The following is a 24,705-nucleotide window of genomic DNA, read 5'->3' on the forward strand; positions in this document are numbered from 1 at the left end:
TCAGACAGTTGTCTGTAAGTATAGTTGATACCTACAAGAATCTTAAATCTGGAGGATTGTCACCTGCGCACGCACGGGAATTGAGTCCTAAGCGACGATAACAACACACGCTAAAACGTCCAGGCTCATGGGTAGACGTGTGTTTGTAAACAGTGACATGCTATGGCCATATGACGCATGCGCAGAATACGAGAATAAATAAATAAATAAATAAATAAATGGAGAACGTTCTAGATGTTGTCGTTGTAAAGATAGAATTTGCAATACAGCCTTTTACAAAATGTTTGTTTTATTCGGTATAATAATACAAATATTGACCCTAGCCTTGGTCGATATACAATTTGCAGAAATGAAGAAGCTACAAATATACAATTTTACCTGAATTGTAAGTTTAAAATACTTAAATTACTTAATATGATACAATTCCATATCGATAACTATCGAACAAAAATGTTATTTAAATTAAGTAATACATATTTTTCATTGGAAATAATATACTTTGTGAATTTCAATCAGTTTTAATATTTTAGAACCAAATTTAGATTTTACTTAGATAATCGTGATTTATGTCCATGAATGAAAGTGCTGAAAATCAGTTACTTCAATTTTTCTCGCTTAAAATAACAAATTTGGTAATTTTTTAACGGATTTCAGCAATTGTATGCCCAATTATAGTCTCAAAAGAACGATCGTTTTAGAGCCATTCCAATAACTAGACTCCGATTCCAATAAAATACATTTTTTAAGACAATTTGTATACAGTTTCAAATTTTGTCAAATTACATCATTTTTGTACCAAAAATGTGGGCTTAATGCAAAATCTGCAAATTCCTAATCAGAATGGCTGGATTTCAGCTCAGTGTAATTTAAACTTGAAACCTCGTGGCCTGACACACAAACCAGTTAAATGCCTTTGTTATTTACTAAACCGAGGTCAAAAATATATATTCTCACACAACTTTTTTTCTCCACGAGAACATCTATGATAATCGGTATATATTGCATAAACGTTTTCTATAACATTTGGTGAAAATAATATTTATGTAACGGGTATTAATGTATGTCATGAATTAATATTTTTTTGTAAAATATGTTTTAAATTGTCATTATTTTTGAGCAAAAATATCGATAAGTTGTAGAATAATTACATAACAATGTGTAGACAATAGAATGTGGACCCTCCCCCCATTTATAGGAAGAATACTTACAAAGATGGTACAATATCGCCACCATTCGTGACGACAGTCATCACGTGGTTTGCACGTGATACGGATCATTCATGTCATAGGCTTACAAGAAAATGAAGTATACGGTTGCATTCACCATTCTTCTGCTGTTGTTCATTTGTTTTAATGTCGTGCATGGCAAGACTCCACAGGAATGGAAATCCCGCATAGTGTATCAGGTGGGTTGACGTGTGCTCTAGTTGAAATGAAGCATTCTTTTTGGGTTGTTTTATTGTTGGAAAAACGAGCCTATCCCTGTCTAGAGCTTTTCCAATCATCATAATTAAAACGTGTTTGCTGTTGTAAAAAACAGCAAATGAATGGTGTGTTCACGTCTCGCCCTTTCAGCAAAGCCTTTTGAAACGGTCACAAGGCGGTCACTGAAACATGACGTTAAAGCTTGCCATGACATTTTACTTTACGAATGTGTCGTATGCTGGTATTATAAACATGAGAGATCAAAGTTTGATTTATTTCATAAACCATAAATCAATTTGGTCGTCCGCTTGGCGCCACTGAATTGTTTTGTAAACATCGTTGCTGTGAGATGCGATATGATTTTCGTATGGGGGACAGGTATTGACGCTAATTTGATTATTATCGTGTAAACACACAACACTTTATTTTGAAGGCAGACTACATTTTAAATAACACAGTCAAACGTAATATATTCCTACATTTTTATTTGTCGTCAGTACAATTTACGTTGCGGAAATGTGTTGACTTTCTATACGTCACCAAAACATATAAAGAAAGTAAAAATTTAACATGATGTAATTATGTATCAATGTGAGATACATTGTATAAGGATTACAATTTTTTAAAACTGGGACGGGCTGGAAGAATTTAAAGAAGAATAAAACTATAAACAACGACAAAATGTAAAAGAATCGGGGAAATATAAATAAAAATGATTTTCGTCAAGCATACATGGATACAATATTTACAGAATACAAAAATGTGTCAGTCTGTTTTCCTATTCTGATTTAACTTTAGATTCTAACGGACCGGTTTGCGCATACGGACAAGTCCCCGGATGAGGAATGTCAGGAACTGTACGAGTATTGTGGCGGCACGTTCAAGGGCATTGAGAATAACTTGGACTACATCACCGGTCTTGGTGAGTATGAACCTATTCGTATTGATTATACCCAGGAACTCCTGCTATGTTACCAGTATTATCTGTACAGGACCGTGGGTTTATCAGAGCATTATCTTCTAGATTCATTACATATATATATATATATATATATATATATATATATATATATATATAATAAATACATCATGTCATACTGTAATTGTAAATCATTATTTGACCTTGCCTGAATCATAATTAAAGGGAAACGTATATGGGGAGTGTCTGTCTGTCTGTCGTCGTCGTTGTTGTTGTACTTGTTGTTATCATCGTAACCGGTGTAAATTTGTGTTGGGGGGGGGGTTACAATAGCTCAAATTGTTTATATCCGATATAATATCCGATATAAAGTGAGATTTTTTATCAACTTGTTTTGACTGTCGGTCACACTCAATTTTTCAAGATAATATTCACTTAAAACGTCATTTTCTTGAAGTCATACATAGAAATCCGTCCAATCATAGTAAAATACTCAATTGTGACTAACATGTATATTTTTCAAGATATGGGTTAAACATTGGCCAGAGAATAAAGACATTTATATAGCTGAAAACCAGATATTCGTAATATTGTCTACAAGATACATTATTATATAGAATAATAACCCGATATGTTATTTTCATTATGTAATGTAAATAATGTTTCTCACCAAAAGAATTGACAAGTATTTTTCCTTTCAAGTTTTGCTTAGATATATTGATGTACTATTTGGAACCTGCTCTACAATTCATTTTATATTATTCTATAAGAGGCGCTGACATTGCCCTTCAAGATAAAGATCGTACCAGACAACATGTATATCATCAATTTGCGTAGATTCTGAATCCTTGTATATTATTTAGATTCTCGAGAAGAAAGGGTATACTTGGGGAAACTGAGATGAAAACAATTTCTATTGTAAGCGAACTGTATCGGTAAACGTGCTTTGACTTGTGTTTTCTTTATAGGGGCAAATGCTATTTGGATATCACCATTTATTGAAAACACAGAACTTGGTTTCCATGGTTACTGGCCAAAAAATATCTACGAGACAAACCCTCATTTTGGCAGTAAACAGGATCTCAAAGACCTGATAGCAGCGTGTCAGAGTAGAGACGTGTGGGTCATGGCGGACTTGTGAGTATTCAATTATTGTCAAGTTGTTTATTGATTGATTGATTGATTTATTGATTGAAGAATGTGTAATAATATGAAGTTCAACATTGGCCAATTGCAAGTGTTGTAAAAATGTTGGATAAAAGACTTTTTTCAGTTCATGAAAATGATAGTTTGATCTTACGAAAACAAATGCATTTTAGTTCAGGTGAAACATTTGTGGTAGGAGATAATTTCATACTTATATTATGTCAGCTTTTATTTGTAATGTTCTCTTCATGGTACCGCACGCATCGCCATGTTATCAATGCTATCCAAATAATGCAGATATCTAAATATACTTTCCACAGAGTACTGAATCACATGGGATATCCTGACGGCTGTCACTGGAGTGGATGTCCTATAGATAATGCAAATAACTTCACTGGATTTGTCCCGTTTAACGACGAAGCTGACTATCACACCTACTGTGATATCGATTGGAGCAACGAACAACAAGAAAATGTAAATTCTAAGTAAAACATTACTAGTTTATATGCGATATATACAACATCAAACATATATTCACGAATAATAACAGGATGCGCATGCGCGATAGGATGTGGTTAAATTATATAATATGGCTGACTCTGTAGGTTATCGCACTGTGACGTCCTTTTTTTTACAATTTTTGCCTACCAGCATGCAAATGTCTGATAACAAATATCGCTCACGAATCAGCACTAGCGATTCGCCTTCACCGCATTGCCTGTAAGTTGTAAATATACATTTAATAACTATTACAGTAAAAGTGAGCAACTTCGGGAGCGAACGCTCGCTGTTACTGCGCACGCGCGCAAATGTAAGCAAACGTGGCAGCTGATAGTCAGTGCAGTCAAGTTCCGCTGAAAATTACGTAATGTAACACCCCGCCGTTGATGGCGCTCTATACTCTATATTCCAGGTTGAGATATGTCGATTGGCTTACCTCCCTGATCTGAATCAGACAGTCGCGTCCGTGCGCGAGACTTTGTTGAACTGGGTTCGTGAATTCAACGCGGAGTATGGTTTCGATGGATATCGACTGGATTTTGTCAAAGGGGTATGTACGTTTCTCAAGTATGTAATGACAGTGTAGTCAAAATAGAAATTCATTTTGCATATTAAATGTTTAGAATAGGCAATCAGGACAGAGAAATTTTGCTAAATTTTATAAAATAACCGCCCTCTATATCGTTGAATATGTTGCAGTTGGGGTCATACGCACTTGACTGTGTCAAACCTGTTGATATATGTTATGATATAATGGCGTTAAAATGACAGCAATGATCTTTTGTGTCAGTTAGCAATTTTTTAATATTTCAGCAAGAAATAATATGTATCGAGTTGATCAAAGAAGAATGAAGGTTTTTACTTCATATTGCCATTATGATTTTGACCTTTTCTAGGTTTGACCTTTTCTACTTTTCTATATGACCTTTTCTATGTTTTATCTGCCGTACAATAACGGATGCACAGGGAAACAGCAAACAATGTCATTTCTTAATACTGCAGGTATCCAAAGATTTCTTGGCAGAGTTCGATGAAGCTAGTGATTCTTTTACACTGGGGGAGGCATATGATGGGAGAACTGATTATGTAGCCAGTTACCAAGGTCCCTTAGATTCGTTACTTTCATTTCCGATGTACTTTACCTTAGAGGATATCTTCCAGACCTCTCCACTGGGAAAATTGACACAGATTCATGATCAGCTTTTGCGGGAGGTGAGTGGATTCATTGCAGATAGTTTTATTATCGACAATAAACTGTAATGACATTTTAGATGATAATTCCCAATTTGTGGTAGGCAGTTCGATTGGCTATATGGAAGATTTCTTCCAAGTACCACGTATATCAAAAGATAAAGAAATTAATCTATTTGGTCGTTCACTTCTAGATCTCTGCTGTACTTTTAGTATTCATATGCTAAACGGTAGAATAGGGAGTGATGCAGGTGTAGGAGACTACACCTGCATCACACACAATGGGACAAGCACCGTTGATTATGTTCTCGTCTCATCGTCATTGTTTTATAAGGTGCTAAATTTTTCTATTGATACTCGGGTGGAGTCTGACCATTTGCCTTTGACCTTTACTTTGCCATGCTGCAGCAGGCAGAATGAAAAAGTTCAAATCCCTGATAAAGTCGGTACTCTGAAAAAATGTGTCTGGGTGGAAAACCGTGCAACTTCTTTCACACAAACTATCTCTTCAGAGGCCACAATAAATAAACTAAATACTATTCTAGAAACTCCAGATATTGAAAACACAGTCTGTGCTAAAATAATCTGTAGTGTGTTAAAGGACGCAGCTGGGAAATGTCACATGATTAGATCGAATAAAAGTACTCAGCGTGATCAGCCAATATGGTTTGATACAGAATGCACTTCATATAAAAAGAAACAATATAAGCTATTGCGAAGATTCCGCCAAACAAATAATGTACACCATTTACGCGAATACCAGGTTGTTCGCAATGAATTCAAAAATATATGCAGGAACAAAAAACGTGAATACTTAGAAAACCAAAGAGCTAACCTTATGTCACCTCAAACAAGTTCTAAGCTGTTTTGGTCAACAATTAGACGCAATAGTACAATAAGTAATAATATCCCACCTGCCATACAAGCAAACCAATGGCATGACTACTTTGAAAAACTCTTTTCTTGTGCACCTATAAGTAATGAATTCGTCTATCAGAGCAAACTGTTAAGTTACTTAGAGTCTGTGAATGAATATAGTTATGCAAATGAAATTGACTGGGACATATTAAATGGTCCAATTACTGAAATAGAAATAATTGAGAGCATCAAACGGCTCAAGAATGATAAATCACCAGGACCTGATGGATTGCCTGGCGAGTATTTTAAATCTTCTGTAAATATACTATTGCCATACCTACACGTCTTGTTCAATAAGATCTTTGATTCTGGCGAAATACCAGCTGACTGGTCAAATGCAATCATTATACCTATATATAAAAAGGGGTCGAGGGTTGATCCAGGGAGCTATAGGGCAATTTCACTACTTGATATTTTTGGGAAAATTTTTACGTCAATTCTTAATGTACGTTTAAACTTTTGGGCAGATGCTTTGGGGAAAATAAACGAAGAACAGGCGGGTTTTCGTCATAGATACTCTAAAACTGACAACATATTTATCCTTCAGGCAATTGTTCAAAAATATATAACCAAAAAACGGGGAAAATTATACTGCGCTTTCGTGGATTTCTCCAAAGCATTTGATAATGTAGAGAGACAACGTCTTTGGTATGTCCTACTTAAAGGGGGAGTAAATGGAAAGATGTTTAAGGTATTACATAATATCTATGCAAATGTTAAATCTTGTGTCAAAACTTTAATCGGATATACTGAATACTTTCAGTGTCCTATGGGTGTTCGCCAGGGTTGTATGTTAAGCCCATTTTTGTTCTCCTTCTTTATCAATGAATTATGTAATGAGTTGAATAATTCGGAGCACCACGGTGTTCAATTATCTCCTGATTTAATTGAATTATTCTGTCTTCTATTTGCGGATGACGTTGCAATTGTATCAGATTCAGTTGTCGGACTCCAGAGGTTATTAGATAAACTAGAATTGTATTGTGAGCGCTGGAGTATGTCTGTAAACTTGGAAAAGACCAAAATTATTGTTTTCAAGGGCGGGGGACATTTATCAGGGAACGAAAAGTGGGTTTATGGAGGGATGGAGGTCCACACCGTCTCATACTACAAATATCTTGGTATTATGTTCTCCTGTAGACTACACTGGTCAATGGCAACAAAACTATTGGCGCAACAAGCGAAAAAAACTTTATTTTGTTCATTTAAAGCTTTGAATTGCTTACGCCCTCTATCCTACATAACCTATTTTAAGGTCTTTGATACAATGATATTACCAATACTAACGTATGGGGCGGAAATCTGGGGTTTTAGAGAGTGTAAATGTCTAGAACGAGTTCAATATCTTGCCTGCAGAATGTTTCTTGGTGTTTCAAATAGATCACCAAATAGTAGTATTCTAGGAGAATGTGGGAGATATCCTATCTATCTGTACTCAGCAAAACGCTGCATTAAATATTGGGCAAAATTAATTTCCATGCCAAATTCAAGGTACCCCAAGAAATGTTACAATATGCTATACAATATCGAAAGGTCGGGAACCAGAACAAAACACACCTGGATCAGTGACATCCAAAATTTACTTTCCATTTGTAATATGAATGATGCTTGGCATGCACAAGAAGTTGGAAATGTTAATGTTTTTATAAATACATTTGTGGAACGATTCAAACAGTATCTTTCTTTGGTATGGCGGGCTGACTTGTGTACTTTAGACAAGTTAGATACTTACTGCCAATTTAAAACTACCATAGAACCAGAAAGATATTTGTTTTCTGTTCATATTCGTACCCATATGCAATCACTATCTCGGCTACGATGCTCATCACATTGTTTACGAATTGAAAAAGACAGAGGTCATCTTGAAAGAGATCAACGTACGTGCGAGCTTTGCAATACGAATTCAATTGAAAACGAGTTCCATTTTTTATTAGTTTGTAATTTTTATAACCACATTAGATGTCTCTATATCCCACACTACTACTGCACCCCACCAACTGTAAATAAATTTATCGAATTACTGAAAACTCAAAATGATGTACTTCTACAGCGTTTAGCTGCGTTTGTATTTAATGCTATGAAACTTAGGAGGGAAGCCGCTGAAATATTGTAAATAATTTAAATATTTTGTATTTACTGTTTTGAGCCGATGGCCATGTATCAGTTAATAAAGATTCTACATAAACTGTAATGAAATATGTGATCATATTCAAATAATTGGGTTGATATTTCATGTTGATAGCAATGTTAGGCTGTGAATAATTTGCTAATACCGATTTTTTTTTCTTAATGATCAAGATGCATATTTGAAAACAATTATTGAAACTTGCGATAAGACACCGTTTACCAGTACATGGATTTTGCTTCTTATATAGGCCCGGGTAATTTTCCGTTTACTGTCATATCTCGCGTATTGTGTGAAACACGCGGACCGAATATCTGCCGCAAAAGGGGAGTTGGCGTTACGATACCCTCACTTCATCAATATTGACCACCATCATATGTGTATAGTACATTATTGAGCGTGGAAATATCCCTAAAATACTATTTGCAGTGAACGGAAAATGGACAATTAATGTCACGGGTTAACGAGATTCTAAGTCGTTTGTTGATATTGTTGACACATGGCTAGTACGAGTTTGGTTTCAAGTAACGTCACGTGCACTACATCAGCGACTACATAAATATACGCAAGTCACTGTTTGTTTGTATTTCCTCAATAAATTTAACTCTATTATTCTCATTTCATGTAATAACCGTGACGAAATAAACAAACTCGATTTGGGGTGTCAAAGGTGTTTTGATGAAGAATATCTCTATTATTTCGTTTCTATTTGTTTATTCCAGGCGGACGAGTATCAGGACACGTCAGTTCTTGGTGGTTTCCTTGACAACCATGACCGAAAACGATTCCTGGCAAACAACGGCAACTTAGCAACACTGCGGAGTGCGTTAGCTTATCTGTTAATGGCTAAAGTAATTATTTTAGTAGCACCTTAAAAATCGAATCAATCGACAAGGCAATGTTACAGTAGATACCTTATTGTTTTATACGGAATATTTATATGCACGTGACACTGATTGGTCGCATATATTCCACAGACTACATAAACATGCATGTGTTTTTATTTACTAGTACGTACTGTTAAGTCAAATTATGATCTATAACAAGTCTACCATGATGTGATAATGTAATAACTCATATCATTTCAGTGGATTCCCATCATATATTACGGAACAGAGGTTGGTTTTGATGGCGGCAATGATCCACAGAATCGCGAGTCTCTTTGGCCTCATTATGACACCAGTCATGAACTGTATCAGGTAGCAGGTCATTTTCTATAGTTGGAGTTGTGTTGCTGTCACGTGGTAAAGTGGTATTGCCTTATATAAAGTGTCTTTGTCGCATGGTCTTATTTCAGTGTGTAACTACAATTATATCCCGGTATTCTAGCCCACTAGTGTTCCGAACAATTTGGTCGTACAATGCACTCATTGACTTTTATTTTCGCCAGCCAAGATTTATTTTCTCGGTCGTCGCATCACCACTACAGTGAAAGGCACAAAGTGAGGCTTTGCTTATTAATGTATTTGTTTAAAATTGATCATCAGGTTTCATTTAAATTCAAATATTCAATAGTTGGCTCGTGAGCTATTTATTATTTACGCCCATAATGCCGGCCGCAAGCCTTCGCGTGACATAGCAACTGCGATCGTGCACACTCAAAATAAAGCGATTGCTGATTGGATATTATTGATAATATTATGCTCAAATTTTAGCGGACGTTACAAATTCCGACTTGCTTTCCCTTTGTAATATAAAGAATATTGGTGAGGCCGCGTGACTTATGATTTTATAACAACAGTTTAATCTACCTATTTTATAAATCGGTATTACTGTTAGAGTGTCGTCTATAAGGTTTTTTTCTCACTTTCTTTCAGTTTATTTCTGACGTGAATGCGTTTAGTCGCAGTCTGGGTCAGAATTTCATTGACAGCGACCAGACTGAAACAACGTATGACGATGAGTTCTATTCGTTCACTAGACTGGATGTAAGTAGTATGGTGAAAAGAATTCGTGAAACCCAGAATGCGTAATTTCGTCGCACATGCCACTATTATTGGGTTTACTATTACTACTTGAGGAAGCACAACAAAAACACGAGATCATGTTACAAACAAATATACAGGCGAAATTTATAGATAAGTAGATAGAGTAGTTAGTCATTTTAAATAACAAATACAAAATATTAATGCGTGGGCTCCTAGAACAAACTTTAAATTTTAAGAGCGTTAAAATGTGTATCACATTTGCATTTAACGAAATATTGTAAACTTGAGTTTTGTATTATCTGTACTAGTATACGGAAATCCATGACGCATGCGCGTTGGCGTTTGTTAGTATTTCATTGAACAAATACTGATACGTTTGTTTCTGGGCTCCGCACACAACGCGCTAAGATTGGGAGGTCTATAATAATATGGTTATTACGTGGATGCAACAAAATATACATTCAGACAGTACACAGTCGCGTCTACCTCCGCTAGGCATCGGTCGATACTCGGTATCCCGGTAATAACCTCATATTGTATCAAACACACGTAAGATCATCAATGTGTTGTGCCACGTGATCAGATATGAAATAGAATGCAATAAAATGAACTTTGCCTTGTTTGAAATACGATCTCGAAATTGACAGAAATAATTTTTATAACATTGAATGAATATTTATATTTTTCAGACGCTGGTGGCGTTATCCAACAAAGGTAGTCAGACAGTGGTAGAGCGTACTGTTGTCGGCCATGGATACAGCAATGGGGATGGTAGGATTACGTCATTGTATACACAATGCATATCAATCAATCGTTTCCATTAAACATACAAGTTATATTCCACGTCGCCTCTGCATATTATATACACAAATTTTTACATATGTCTTTGTCATATGGACGTTACCATTATAAAACATCATAAATTTACTTTAATTTTTACAGTGTGGTTTATTTAATATTGTTGGTCATAGATATACGTGTAGTAGGAAATTGTGTTGTCGTGGTTGTCATTAAATATGTTTTTCAATGAAAAATAGTTTTAATTTTATGTTTTATGTATCACATAGATTCGTAGTTGTTTTTGATGACATGTATCCAACATCTAACCGATATAATTTTATTTTGGTATTCGCAGTGTTAACAAACATACTGGATCATTCTGACAAAGTTACTGTAGAAAACGGTGAAGTACGCGTGACTCTCTTGAATGGAGAACCGAAAATATATTATAACGGGGAGCTGTCCGGTGCCCAAATGTCAACGTCTCTACGAATGATTGTTTATATGGTGTCATTGTGTGTCACCAGTTTCATATTATTGTCTTACTAGAATGTAATAATACTTCATTTATTTAGTTCAATATATCCAATTGTGCATGTCGATTCCGTGTTATTGTTTTGATATATGACCAATAACTGATCATTCACAGGATAATTTTACTGCGTAACCATGAAATCGATATCAATGCATCAAATAGGTCGTTGACTTTCTACTAATTCACGATTATTTGTTTTTCTCCATTATTAATTTTGTTGGCTTGTTGTTGTGCGTCAGAAAATGGAACATGTTTAACATATTCCAAAGATCTCTTGAACTCCATATTTTTAAGCACATCAGGGTTGACTAATTTTATAGTCTATGTTTGTATTGTCCAGTAATAAATAGTTAACCTGTAACCTGCTCTTGGTTAGAATAAGTCCTGAAATGTGAAATAAGATATCTTCTAAGTTCACCGACAGTCGCTTAAATGGTGACTAATAATAGCTACCTGCTCAGCTCGTGTGAAACATATCTGTGTTCACAATGTGAGCAGATCGTCGTGCAGATTAATAGGAGAAGCTTGCGATGTTGTTAGTATACATGTGGACATAAATATGCGAAAACGCAATACAATTTATCGCTGCATGTAAAACAATACGAATAAGAAATTAGCATACAACATGTAATTAAGTATGTCTGAACAACAAATACAATTAATCATAATAGTGACAATAATGCACCTACATGTCACGTTCTGATAATTCAATTCAAACGAGTAAACGTACCCCGGGTAAGGTTATGAAGTTAAACTTACTGTCTGTCAAGCTGAAATTATTAACATGCCATGGGTAAGGTAATTATGACAATATATTATACTTATAAGTCATTCAAAGTGAGTGAATGTATCATGGGCAAGGTGGAATAATTGTGATAATATTATTTCTAAAATAATGTAATTTTAAATTTCACTACATATCACTCGAAACGAGTGAATGAACCCTGGGTAAAGAGGAACAATTATGAAATTGATACTTATAATATAATGTAATTTTAAAATTCACTAGTTATTATTCGAGACAAGTGAATGTGCCCCGGGTAAGGTTGAACAATTACGACAATGATTTTTTAATAAATTTCATTTTAATATTGGTCCCGCTTTTTAAAATATTTGACTCAATGAGATGTGTTGGTGTTGGTGCAAAGATTGAATAGAAATATGCCACGTTCCCCCAAATGAGCAAATTAATGCACGGCATCACGTGACGCAATCACAGCCTGAACATTTCACACATGCTGTCGAATACAGTCTGTTCATTGCAAAAGTCAACAGCAATATTTGAACAATCCCTTACAATATGTAACACTAGTATGTTAATAATGAGTAACCTCTCAAATCACGAGTCGTTAATATTCAGGTCACTGGTCGTTTACTATATTAACTCACTTACCACTACACAAACAAAAGTTTACCACCTGAAATGCTTTGAATCGTCATACACGAATAATACCTATATACGTAAACACACGTAACACTCAAAGGCACAGATCACAATATTAATTTAATGTATTTTAATATAAAATATAGTTTGTCGGTGCATGTGGTTGGAATAGTCTGTTGGTCACGTCTTGTTTACCAGATTCTTATAATATTAATGACTCCTTAAAACATAGAACAGTCACTCGCAATAAACTCAGCGTTTTATCGATAGTGAATCCCATCGCCAATTGTGTGTATGCTCCCGGTAGTCGCTGGGAGAGTATCGCTGCTCAGACTGTGTAAAGTCAATCCGATATAGAGTTTTTTGAATTAGTTGGCGACGAAACTGTGAATTGAAACTGAGGTCCACAATGCAATCGAGAATAAATCGAATGACAACGTGATTGATATTGATATCGTGCTATAGTATATATCGTGGATATTTTCTATTCTTCATGCCCATGAGTACTTGTGGGGAAAACAATGCAACGACAACGCATGATGTATTGACAAATATATGCAATGCTATGACTGGACTGATTTTAAACACGGAGTTTGATAAAATGACCAGTTTGCTAACATGTTTTATTTTCATGCACATCAACAATGTAAAAAAAACTAATAATGAAAAACAAAAATCATCGTAACAAAGTCTAATTTGATGAAAAAATGCATTGATATCGATTACATGGTTACGCTGTAAATTATCTTGTGAATGACCAGTTATTGGTCATATATCAAAACAATAACGCAGAATCGACATGTACAAGAAAACTACTGAATATATTGAGCTAAAAAAATGAAGTATTAATACATTCTAGTAAGACAATAATATGAAACTGGTGACACACAATGACACCATATAAACAACCATTCGTAGAGACGTTGACATTTGGGCACCGGACAGCTCCCAGTTATAATATATTTTCGGTTCTCCATTCAAGAGAGTCACACGTACTTCACCGTTCTCTACAGTAACTTGGTTAGAATGATCCAGTATGTTTGTTAATACTGCGAATACCAAAAAAACATAATTAATGACAACCACGACAACACAGTTTTCAACTACACGTAATTCTATATTCTATGACCAACAATATTAAATAAACAACATCGTGAAAATGAAAGTACTTTTAAAGTATCTTATAATGGTAACACGTCCAAACGAAAAAGACATATATGATAATTTTGGTGTATTATATGCACGGAGGCGACGTGCAATATTACCCTATTCTCGTGTACCGAAATCTAATTTTTATCTTAAATGGAAACGATTTATTGATATGCATTGTGTGTACAATGACGTAATCCTACCATCTCCATTGCTGAATCCATGGCCGGTAACAGTACGCTCTACCACTGTCTGACTACCTTTATTGGATAGCGCCACCAGTGTCTGAAAATATAAATGTTCATTCAATGTTATAACAATTATTTCTGTCAATTTTGAGATCGTATTTCAAACAAGACAAAGCTCATTTGATTGTACTCTATTTCATTTTCGGTCCCGTTGTACAACACAAATCTGATCTTGCGTGTGTTTGATACAATATGAGATTATTACGCGGATACCGAGTATCGACCGATGCGTAGAGGAGCTCGACGCGATCGTGTACTGTCTGAGTGCATACTTTGCGGCATTCGCGTAATAACCTTATTATTATACATCTCCCAATTTTTGTTCTGTGTGAGCCCAGAAATAAACCACAAACATAACAATATTCGGTCAATGAAATAGTGACAAACACTTAAGCACATGCTTCATGTATTTTTATACACGGACAGGTAATGAAAAGCTTACAATATTCTTTCAACTGCTCCGTTCGTTTTTATTTCAAGATAAATTTTAACTTACTATTATTTCAAATATCTTATATTCTATGTTATCAACATTGCCTCTTTAAAGCGGGGAGTCGTCACCTGCGCATGCGTCAGATGGCCATAGCCCGGCATTGTATACAAACAAGCGTCTACCCATGAGCCTTTGCGTTTTTAGCGAGTGTTCTTATCCCGCTTTAAAGATAAGACGAAGTATAAATGTTCAGTAGTTTAACACTCTTAAAACTTACAACATTGTTCTAGAAGCACGTGCATTGTTATATTGTGTTTGTTATATTGTGTTAGTTGAAATAATTAACTACTCTATCTACTTATCTATAGTTTTCGCCGTGTATATTTGTTGGTAACATGTTCTCATGTATTTGTCGTGCTTAACCAAGTAGTATTAATATCCATCTCATATTAGTGGCACGTGTCATCAAGTGATGCATTCTGGGATTTCTACTCACAAATTTACACCATGCTACTTACATCCAGTCTAGTGAACGAATAGAACTCATCGTCATACGTTGTTTCAGTCTGGTCGCTGTCAATGAAATTCTGACCCAGACTGCGACTAAACGTATTCACGTCAGCAATAAACTGAAAGAAAGTGAGAAATAAACCTTATAGACGACACTCTAACAGTAATACCGATTTATAAAATAGGTAGATGCAACATCAAGTCACGCGAATTGCGAGATGATCACAAAATCGCACGACAAACGTACATTTACAGAAATGCTAAATACAAACAGATCGTGAAAAGAAATAGTGTTAGTAATTGTCTCAGAATGTCTTCTAATGTTGCATGTTTCAATGTTTCGTCTTGTGGAATAATGCGATAATCTCGCTCATTTATGTTTACGTAATCAAATCATTCCAATCGACTATTGGTATTGAATGCGAAAACGTTCATTACATTATAAATTAAAAGCATGTCGGAATTTGTAACATTCACTAAAATAGAACATTTTTTGCAACATCACAGCATCTCGCTGAAGCCGACCATCTCTGGCCGCCCCTTCGAACTAGAGCGTAATCATGTTAGGCTGAAAAGTGTATTTAACCTCAGTTAAATTGAATGATTTGATTGGGCGTACAAAGAGCTGGAACCATCAACCGGTGTTCATTTGACAACACGCGCGGTTGTGATTGATTTAGTGGGAACTGAATACCAGTTTATAGTAGGTGGAAATTCTGCCGAGGTATACAGTGAAAGGTATAAAGCTGTGGTCGTTATGAACGTGTTATAAATATTTTCAACAATTTAGAAGTTAGTTAGAATTGACCAATCCAGGAATTGTATTGTGACATCGATCAACGTTAATTCGAGTTAATATTAATGAAACTGCTCCATATTATCCAATCAGCAATGAAATTGATTTTGTTCGGCTAGAATACTTGGCTGTAATCGTTGCTACACACTAAAATAAGACCATGTGACAAAGACATAACTTTATATACGACATTAACTTTACCGCGTGACAGCAACACAACTCCAATCATAGAAAATGACCTTCCACCTGATATAGTTCATGACTGGTGTCATAATGAGGCCAAAGAGACTCGCGATTCTGTGGATCATTACCGCCATCAAAACCAACCTCTGTTCCGTAATATATGATTGGAATCCACTGAAATGATATGAGTTATAACAATATCACATCATGATAGACATGTTATACTAGTAGATCATAATTTGATTTAACAGTACGTACAAGTAAATAAAAGCACATGCATGTTTATGTAGTCTGTAGAATAGATACGACCAATCAGTGTCCACGTGCATATAAATATTCAGTATAAAACAATAATGTATCTACTGTAACATTGCCTTGTCGATTGATTCTATTTTAAGATACTACTAAAATAATTACTTTAGCCATTAGCAGATAAGCTAACGCACTCCGCAGTGTTGCTGAGTTGCCATTGTTAGCCAGGAATCGTTTTCGGTCATGGTTGTCAAGGAAACCACCAAGAACTGACGTGTCCTGATATTCGTCGGCCTGGAATAAACATATAGGAACGATACAATGGAGATATTGTTCGTCAAAACACCTTTAACTCACCAAATCTAGTTTGTTTATTCATAGACCTTAGAAAGAGAGGGACAGGCAACTGGATTATAAAACAAAGGATTTCACGACATCCAGCGTGCAACGTGGGTTACTACAGTTATAAACAAATGACCAAGCTAAGGAAGCCGTATGCCGTCACTCACAATCAATCGGCCGCGCAGTTTGCAACACGTCTTTCAGTGCTTGTGCTCATTACATTGATCCATCTTTTGTATTGGTTATTAGGTGACACTTATTATATGTAGAGTTACAATTCGTGTTTTTTTCATGAGTATAAATTAACTACTCGGCTGATTTTATGTGCGGTGACAAATGGTTGACTAATACTTATCCTGCGACTGCCACATTTTCGCCCGTTTTCGGGAAAATAAAAACACTTGTTGTTTGCATTATCGTATTTTCACTTAAATCATACTATTTTCAATGATACTCGCGTATTTTAGTTTTGCTAGTCTATATTTTAAAATCGTAATACTGAAATTTCCGAACTGTCTGAAAGGCCGTCTGGACAGACAGGACTCGTCCAGATTGTTTTTAAAACGCTGTATTTTGCCCCATTTCTCAAAAATAAAACATCTATTGTTCCAATTTTTTGCGGTTTTTACTTGAGTCCTGCCGTTTTCGAAGTAATTACGGTATTTTATTTTGATGACTTGCTATACAAAAGTCGAAATTACGAATTTTCTAAACTGTTTGAAACCGTGAAAGTCAGCAGCTTACACCGGAAATGGCTGACCCGGTTTGTTTTAGATCGCCGTATTTTCGCCCGACTTGTCAAAAATAAAACATCTATTGTTCAAATTATTGCATTTTTTACTTGAGTCATACAATTTTCGAAGTAATTAGGGTATTTTAATTTGATGACTTTCGTTACAAAAGTCGAAATTCTGAATTTTCCAAACTGCTTGTAAACGTGTGACAATCGTCCGACAACGAAAATGGCTGACCCGATCTTTTTTTGATTGCTTTATTTTCGCCCTATTTCTCAAAAATAAAACATCTATTGTTCAAATTGTTGCATTTTTTCTTTCTAAGGTCTATGGTTTATTTCATCAGGGTTATTGGATGAAATGAGAATAGTAGAGTTAGATTTATTGGGGGAATGTAAACAAACAGTGACTCAACTGACGTATGTTTATGTCGTCGCCGATGTTGTCGGAGTGCATGTGACATTACTTGAAACCGAACTCGCACTCGTCATGTGTGAATATCAACAAAGGACGTAGAATCTCGTACACATTAACTGTCTATTTTCCATTCAATGCGAGATCCCGCGTTAAGCGTGAAATCGATTTTAATAAAAGGGCAAACAAAGGTCATAACGCCATAGTGACGTCAACATATCGATTGGGATTAGAGAAACGCGAAAGTATTTTAGGGATATTTCCACGCTCTAAACTTTTGATGATGGTCAACCTTGATGACGTAACGGTATCTCAACGCCACATTCCCCTTTCACGCGATACACGAGATCTCGCAGTAAACAGAAAACATCTATTGACAAATACATGTGCAGTACTGGTAAACGGCGGAACAAAGCTCTAATAATTGTTTTAAATATTGTACCTTGATCATCAACATTTAAAAAAGAAACTTTTCAGTATCTTATCAAACGATTACTACTATATTAACAAAACATGTATAGCCTAACAATGTTAGCATGAAATATCAATACAATTATTTGATCATGATCACAAATTTCATTGTCGCTTACAAAATTATTTTCCTTCGACCTTCATACATAAATTGACTATCTTCAATGCATCCACTCACCTCCCGCAAAAGCTGGTCATGAATCTGTGTCAATTTTCCCAGTGGAGAGGTCTGGAAGACATCCTCTAAGGTATAGTACATCGGAAATGAAAGTAACGAATCTAAGGAACCTTGATAACTGGCTACAAAATCGGTTCTCCAGTCAGATGCCTCTCCCAGAGTGAAAGAATCGCTAGCTTCATCGACTTCTGCCCAAAAATCTTTGGATATCTAAAAGTAAATATAAGGGATATGTTTTCTGTTTAGTGTCGCATTTGTCACTTGCACCCACATGGGAAATGCATATTTTCACATATCGGTTATTCTCCATACAGAGTCACGTATTTTATTGATTGGCAACAATTCACACAATTTTTACTTTAATGTATTCAATGCACGACAGATAAACGAAGAAAATGTCATTTTAGAGCGATCGTACTGCTGTTATGACGTATTAAAGAACCTTCCTTTATTCTATTTTAACCCCGGGGGGGTCACTCTATATTAAAACCTTACACCATGTGCGTTCTTGATAAAAAATAATAGGCCCCTAGGGCTGGCAGCACATTGGTAAACCATACCCCCTATTGCGGGCGCAATGTAAATTTAGTACCCCCTAGAGCAGATATGTTGAAGAAAAAACCACCCCCTATTTCAGACACATATTGAGAACATTCTACCCCATATTGCGAGCATTCTATGCCGTTTTTTGCAATCAAGTGGAGTATGATCAACCTAAACAAGTTACTATGTATGCAACTCCTGTTGGTGTCATTCATTGTTAGATGAAGAAAGATGAGAACTATTGACATGATTGTGATCATTTATTTGATAGTTTAATACACAATGCACACGACTTTGCCAGGATTCTTATTCCATCAGATATCATTGCGCAATTTTATGTTCAGCTCCGAGTGACTTTGGCATGAATACAGGGCAGAGAACCCTGAAAAAAAAGCAGGAGCTGAATGCGAATGAGACCGAGGCGCGAAAGAAGTTTCAGAAATGTGGATGACTCCGGGGAATGACTTTCTGTATCCGGCTTATTGTAATCGACGAAACGAAACGAAACAGGATAACACACATAATGAAAATTAAACTGTAAGCAGTGAAAATGGGTTTTATACGCACAATATTTACAAAATATTTACCGAAAATAATAATATTTAATACGCATATGGCTCGTTTCGCTAATTGCAGATAATCACAAATCTGTAATCAGCCGATACACGTACAATATTAACAGCCGTCGGTTGAAACTTGACCAGTATATTCACCTTTCAGTAGAGTATATATAACAACATAAAACATATTCAAAAATCTGTAATCAGCGAAACAAGGGTCTGACACGTACAATATTCACAATTGTCTGTCAAAACTTGACCAGTATATTTACCTTTTAGTCGTGTATATAACACCATAAAACATTTGCCGAAAATAACTGGATTTTAATTAGTGAATGGTTAGTTTCGCTAGCTATAGATAATTGTTTTATGAAGTTTTATACACGACTGAAAGTTAAAAATACTGGTCAAGTTTCGTCCGATATTTGTGATTATTGTATCTGTAATTTAATAAGACCCTGTTTCGCCGCGTGATTGCAGATTTTCGATTATCTGTAATTAGCGAAACGAACCGTTCACTAATTAAAATCCCGCTGTTTTCGGCAAATGTTTTATGGTGTTATATACACGACTAAAAGGTAAATATATTGATAGAATTGTGAAAAGTTTTCTTATTGATGCCATGGATTATAGAAGAGATTATGTAGATTAGATTTATTTCCTGTATTTAACTTTAAGCTCAAAAGATTCTTTTTTTTTGTATTTTCTTTAAGTTTTAAAAAGTATTATTTTTGTTTACTTCCTTTAAGTTTTAAAATGTCTGTTTCTTTTTTTCATTTATTTAGTATGTGCTTTTTCCAATAATTATATTGCAGCTCCTAATTACTTATTAGTGAGCCCCTGATGTAAAAGGGTAGCAACAACTAAATAAATAAATAAAAATACTGGTCAAGTTTCGTCCGACAGTTGTGAATATGTCAGACCCTTGTTTTGCTGATTACAGGTTTTCGATTATCTGTAATTAGCGAAACGAACCATTTACTGATTATATTGTTATTATCGGCAAATGTTTTATTTCGTTATGACTCTACCGAAAGGTGAATATACTGGTCAAGTTTCGTCCGACAGTTGTGAATATTGTACGTGTCAGTGATTACAGATTTCGATTATCTGATTAGCGAAACAAATAATTTACTAATTAAAATCCCGTTATTTTCGGCAAATGTTTTATGTTATTATATACAGTACTGAAAGCTAAATATACTGGTCAAGTTTCCACCGACAGTTGTAAATTTTGTACGTGTAAGAACCTTGTTTCGCTGATTACAGATTTTTGATTATCTGTAATTAGCGAAACGAGCCATATACGTATTAAATATTATTATTTTCGGCAAATATTTTGTAAATATTGAGCATATAAAACCCATATTCACTGAATACAGTTCAATTTTTATTAGGTGTGTTATCCTGTTTCGTTTCGTTTCTTCGATTACAATAAGCCTTCTCCGGATGCTCGTGTTGGAAGTGGCGGGTAAGTCCCAGTGGGAAAGTTCAGTCGAACGTTTGCGGCCTAGTCGGGGCTATGGGTCCGCCAATTCGGGGCCTAGGGCGGTGTATGACAGTGGTTGTTGCAAGAGAGGGCCTACAGCGGGCGCAGCAACCCTGTGAGTTTATTTCTGGGGGCCTATTGCAGACATTAGCATTTTAAAAGGGGGCCTATTTGCCTCCCGCGCGGGCCCGCTCTAGAAGGTGAAAGCTTTCCCGCTAAATTTGGAACGCACATGGGGTAGTAACAGTATATAGAGTGAACCCCCCGGGATTTTAACCAGGCTAAGTCTACTGGTACATACTTGAGAAACGTGTTGTTAGAACTACATACCCCTTTTACAAAATCCAATCGATATCCATCAAAACCATACTCCGTGTTGAGGTCACGAACCCAGTTCAACAATGTCTCGCGCACGGTCGCGACTGTCTGATTCAGATCAGGGAGGTAAGCCAACCGACACATTTCAACCTGGAATATGAAATATAAAGCGCCATCAACGGTGGTACTGTTCAGCTGAAATTCACTGCACTAACCATCGCCTGTCACGCTTGCTTAACTTTTGCGTGCGTGCGCGTGTGCAGTAACTGGTTTGCTAGAACCGCTCGTTTGCTCCCGGTGTTGTTCGCTCCTATTGTTATTAAATATATATTAACGTGTCCTTTTAGTAAAACAACTTACAGGTAACGTTGTGACAGAAATTTGCAAGGTAGTGCTAATCCGTGAGCGACATTTGTCATCAGACATTTGTATGCTGGCTGGCAAAATTGCAAACAAATGACGTCAAAGTGCGAAGTTAGTACTATATAATTAAACACATCCGATCACGCATACGTATCTTGTTGTGAATATTTATTAGATGATTTCAAATTGTGTACACAAATAAAAAATAATAATGCGACTGCAGCGAGCAAGCCGGATTTTTTAAAAACATGTTACACATTCCTGGAAAGCATGGCTCTTTAGTTGGCACTTACATTTTCTTGTTGTTCGTTGCTCCAATCGATATCACAGTAGGTGTGGTAGTCAGCTTCGTCGTTAAACGGGACAAATCCAGTGAAGTTATTTGCATTATCTATAGGACATCCACTCCAGTGACAGCCGTCAGGATATCCCATGTGATTCAGTACTCTGTGGAAAGTATATTCATTTAGATATCTGCATTATTTGGATAGAATTGAAAACATGGCGATGCGTGCGGTACCATGAAGAGAACGTTAGAATAAAATGCTGACACAATACAAATTTGAAATTATCTCCTACCACAAATGTTTTACCTGAATTAATATAAATTCGTTTTTACAGAGTCAGAATTATCTAGGGTCAAACTTCCCCATTCATGAACTATAACAACTGAATCTTTTATTAAACATTGAACTTTTGATATTGTTCCGATCAAAACACAATATTACACAAACGTATACAGTTAACATTATGGTAGTTGAATTGTATTCAGGGGCATATGCTATTGACCAATGGTGACCTTTGGTGCATTTTTTTTCAATCAATCAATCGATCAATCAATAAACAACTTGACCATAATTGAATACTCACAAGTCTGCCATGACCCACACGTCTCTACTGTGACACGCTGCTATCAGGTCTTTGAGGTCCTGTTTGCTGCCAAAATGTGGGTTCGTCTCGTATATATTTTTTGACCAGTAACCATGAAAACCGAGTTCTGTGTTTTCAGTAAATGGTGAAATCCAGATAGCATTCGCCCCTATAAAGAAAACACAAGTGACAACATGTTTACTGATGTAGTTCTCTTACAATGGAAATAGCACGAGTTCGTGGTTGTTTCCATGTCAGTTTCTCAAAGATGTATATAACGCCATTCGATAAAGAATTCACATACACATAGATTAAAACGACAATCATATTCAGAACCAGAATTCAGAATCCATGCAAATGATGATGTACATGTTGTCTGGTACGATCTTTATTTTGAAGGGCAATGTCAGCGCCTCTCATAGAATAATATAAGATAAATTGTAGAACAGGTTCCAAATAGTACATTAATATATATAAGCAAAACTTGGAGGGAAAATACTTGTCAATTCTTTTGGTCACAAACATGATTTACACTACATAATGACAATAACATATCAGATTATATGCTTGGAGACAGTATCACGAATATCTGAGTTTCAACATCAGCATTATAAATGTCTTTATTCTGTGCACGCATTTCTGTTTTATTTTAAACAGTTGAACTTGGTGAACATTTTATTATGATTGACTAGGCAGATTGTTTTTACAATTGTTTGAATTTTTGAAACCAAAAGAAAGTGACGTTGTGAGTGAAATAAAACCATTGTCTTGAAAAATTGAGCGTGGACGACAGTCCGAGCAAGTTAATAAAATATCCCACTTTGATATTATATCGAATATGAACAGTTTGAGACATTGTAACCCCCAAAAAAGGTTTACGCCAGGCACGATAACAACATCAAGTACAACAACGACGACAGACAGACAGACAGACATTCCATGTCATGAACATTTCCCTTCATTTATAATTCGGGCGAAGTTATTATTTTACACGATTAATATCTTGAGGCTAATACTCAATACATCCACGCTCCTGTACAGATAATACTTGTAACATAGCAGGAGTTCCTGGGTATAATCAATACGAATAGGTTCATACTCACCAAGACCGTTGATGTAGTCCAAGTTATTCTCAATGCCCTTGAACGTGCCGCCACAATACTCGTACAGTTCCTGACAATCCTCATCTGGGGACTTGTCCGTATGCGCAAACCGGTCCGTCAGAATCTAAAGTTTATAGGGGGTAAGTGTTACCCACAAAAAATCAGAATGGGGAAACAGGCTGTAAATATTGTATTTATATATGCTTGTCAAAAATAATTTTTTCACATTAAGTCTTGTTGATATTTTTGTTTTGTTCTTTATTTTCGACAATTTTTGTATTTTCAAATTCTTCCAGCTCACCCCGGTTTTGAAATTTGCAAACCTTATACATTGGACCTCACATTGATACATAATTACGTCATGTTAAATGTTTACTTTCTTAATATGTTTTGGTGACGTGTAGAAATTCAACACCATTACACTACGTCAACGGATATATCATTTTATTGACACTGTCGATATATATATATATTAATTTTCGCCAGCCAAGGACCAGATTTCACCATGATTTACTGCATGTCGCACGCCCTCAAACGATTATAAGATTCACTTGGGCTCATTTGCATTACCCAATCAGAACTCATGATAGAAACGACACATTACTTGGTAAAATTAAAATCTTGGAATATAGAAATCAACGTGCTGCTAGCTTTTTGTTTTTTGAACGAGCTTACTGACCAGCGCTTAGTCCTGTATGGGGGATGTATTTGTCGGATCGGGCAAGTCGATATGTTATCAGTTTCGATAGTTTTGACAGTTTACTAAAACAGGGTTTTCACAAATATTTAAACATTCCATTGTCTTCATTCACTTGTCTACAAACAATTTTCAACGTTGCAATAAAACATTTTGGAAACGTGTCAACGAATATACATCTTCTGTTCTTGACTCCCAGTG

General features: G+C 35.7%; 2 protein-coding genes across 2 annotated transcripts; one reads left to right on the forward strand and one right to left on the reverse strand.

Annotated features, from left to right (window-relative positions):
- Positions 1-1,299: 1,299 nt before the first annotated feature.
- Positions 1,300-11,534, forward strand: LOC102801598 (uncharacterized). Its single transcript, XM_078009301.2, has 11 exons — positions 1,300-1,405; positions 2,223-2,346; positions 3,312-3,480; positions 3,810-3,963; positions 4,403-4,540; positions 4,993-5,202; positions 8,947-9,075; positions 9,313-9,423; positions 10,042-10,152; positions 10,842-10,923; positions 11,288-11,534. Exons 1-11 carry the CDS (start codon positions 1,301-1,303, stop codon positions 11,479-11,481), a joined length of 1,527 nt encoding a protein of 508 aa, XP_077865427.2. The 5' UTR covers position 1,300; the 3' UTR covers positions 11,482-11,534.
- Positions 11,535-13,465: 1,931 nt separating this feature from the next.
- LOC102801712 (uncharacterized) lies at positions 13,466-24,392 on the reverse strand. The gene is made up of 11 exons (XM_085506017.1): positions 24,378-24,392; positions 23,808-23,931; positions 22,705-22,873; positions 22,128-22,281; positions 21,484-21,621; positions 18,562-18,771; positions 16,588-16,716; positions 16,234-16,344; positions 15,200-15,310; positions 14,204-14,285; positions 13,466-13,900 (listed from the first exon to the last, which is right to left on the reverse strand). The coding sequence occupies exons 1-11, from the start codon at positions 24,390-24,392 to the stop codon at positions 13,707-13,709; spliced, it is 1,437 nt and encodes a 478-aa protein (XP_085362143.1). The 3' UTR covers positions 13,466-13,706.
- Between the last annotated feature and the right edge of the window lie 313 nt (positions 24,393-24,705).

This window comes from Saccoglossus kowalevskii, chromosome 12 (assembly GCF_978046115.1).
Source record: "Saccoglossus kowalevskii chromosome 12, keSacKowa6.1, whole genome shotgun sequence".
Classification (NCBI taxonomy): Eukaryota; Metazoa; Hemichordata; class Enteropneusta; family Harrimaniidae; genus Saccoglossus; species Saccoglossus kowalevskii.

Coding starts and splice junctions, on each gene's coding strand:
- LOC102801598 (XM_078009301.2), top strand. CDS start 1,301: ATGAAGTATACGGTTGCATTCACCATTCTTCTGCTGTTGTTCATTTGT. Junction 9,076..9,312: donor CTTATCTGTTAATGGCTAAA/GTAATTATTTTA, acceptor ATATCATTTCAG/TGGATTCCCATCATATATTA. Junction 10,924..11,287: donor TGGATACAGCAATGGGGATG/GTAGGATTACGT, acceptor TGGTATTCGCAG/TGTTAACAAACATACTGGAT.
- LOC102801712 (XM_085506017.1), bottom strand. Junction 18,772..21,483: donor GATTGGATTTTGTAAAAGGG/GTATGTAGTTCT, acceptor ATTTACTTTTAG/ATATCCAAAGATTTTTGGGC. Junction 16,717..18,561: donor ATGACCAGCTTTTGCGGGAG/GTGAGTGGATGC, acceptor TGTTTATTCCAG/GCCGACGAATATCAGGACAC.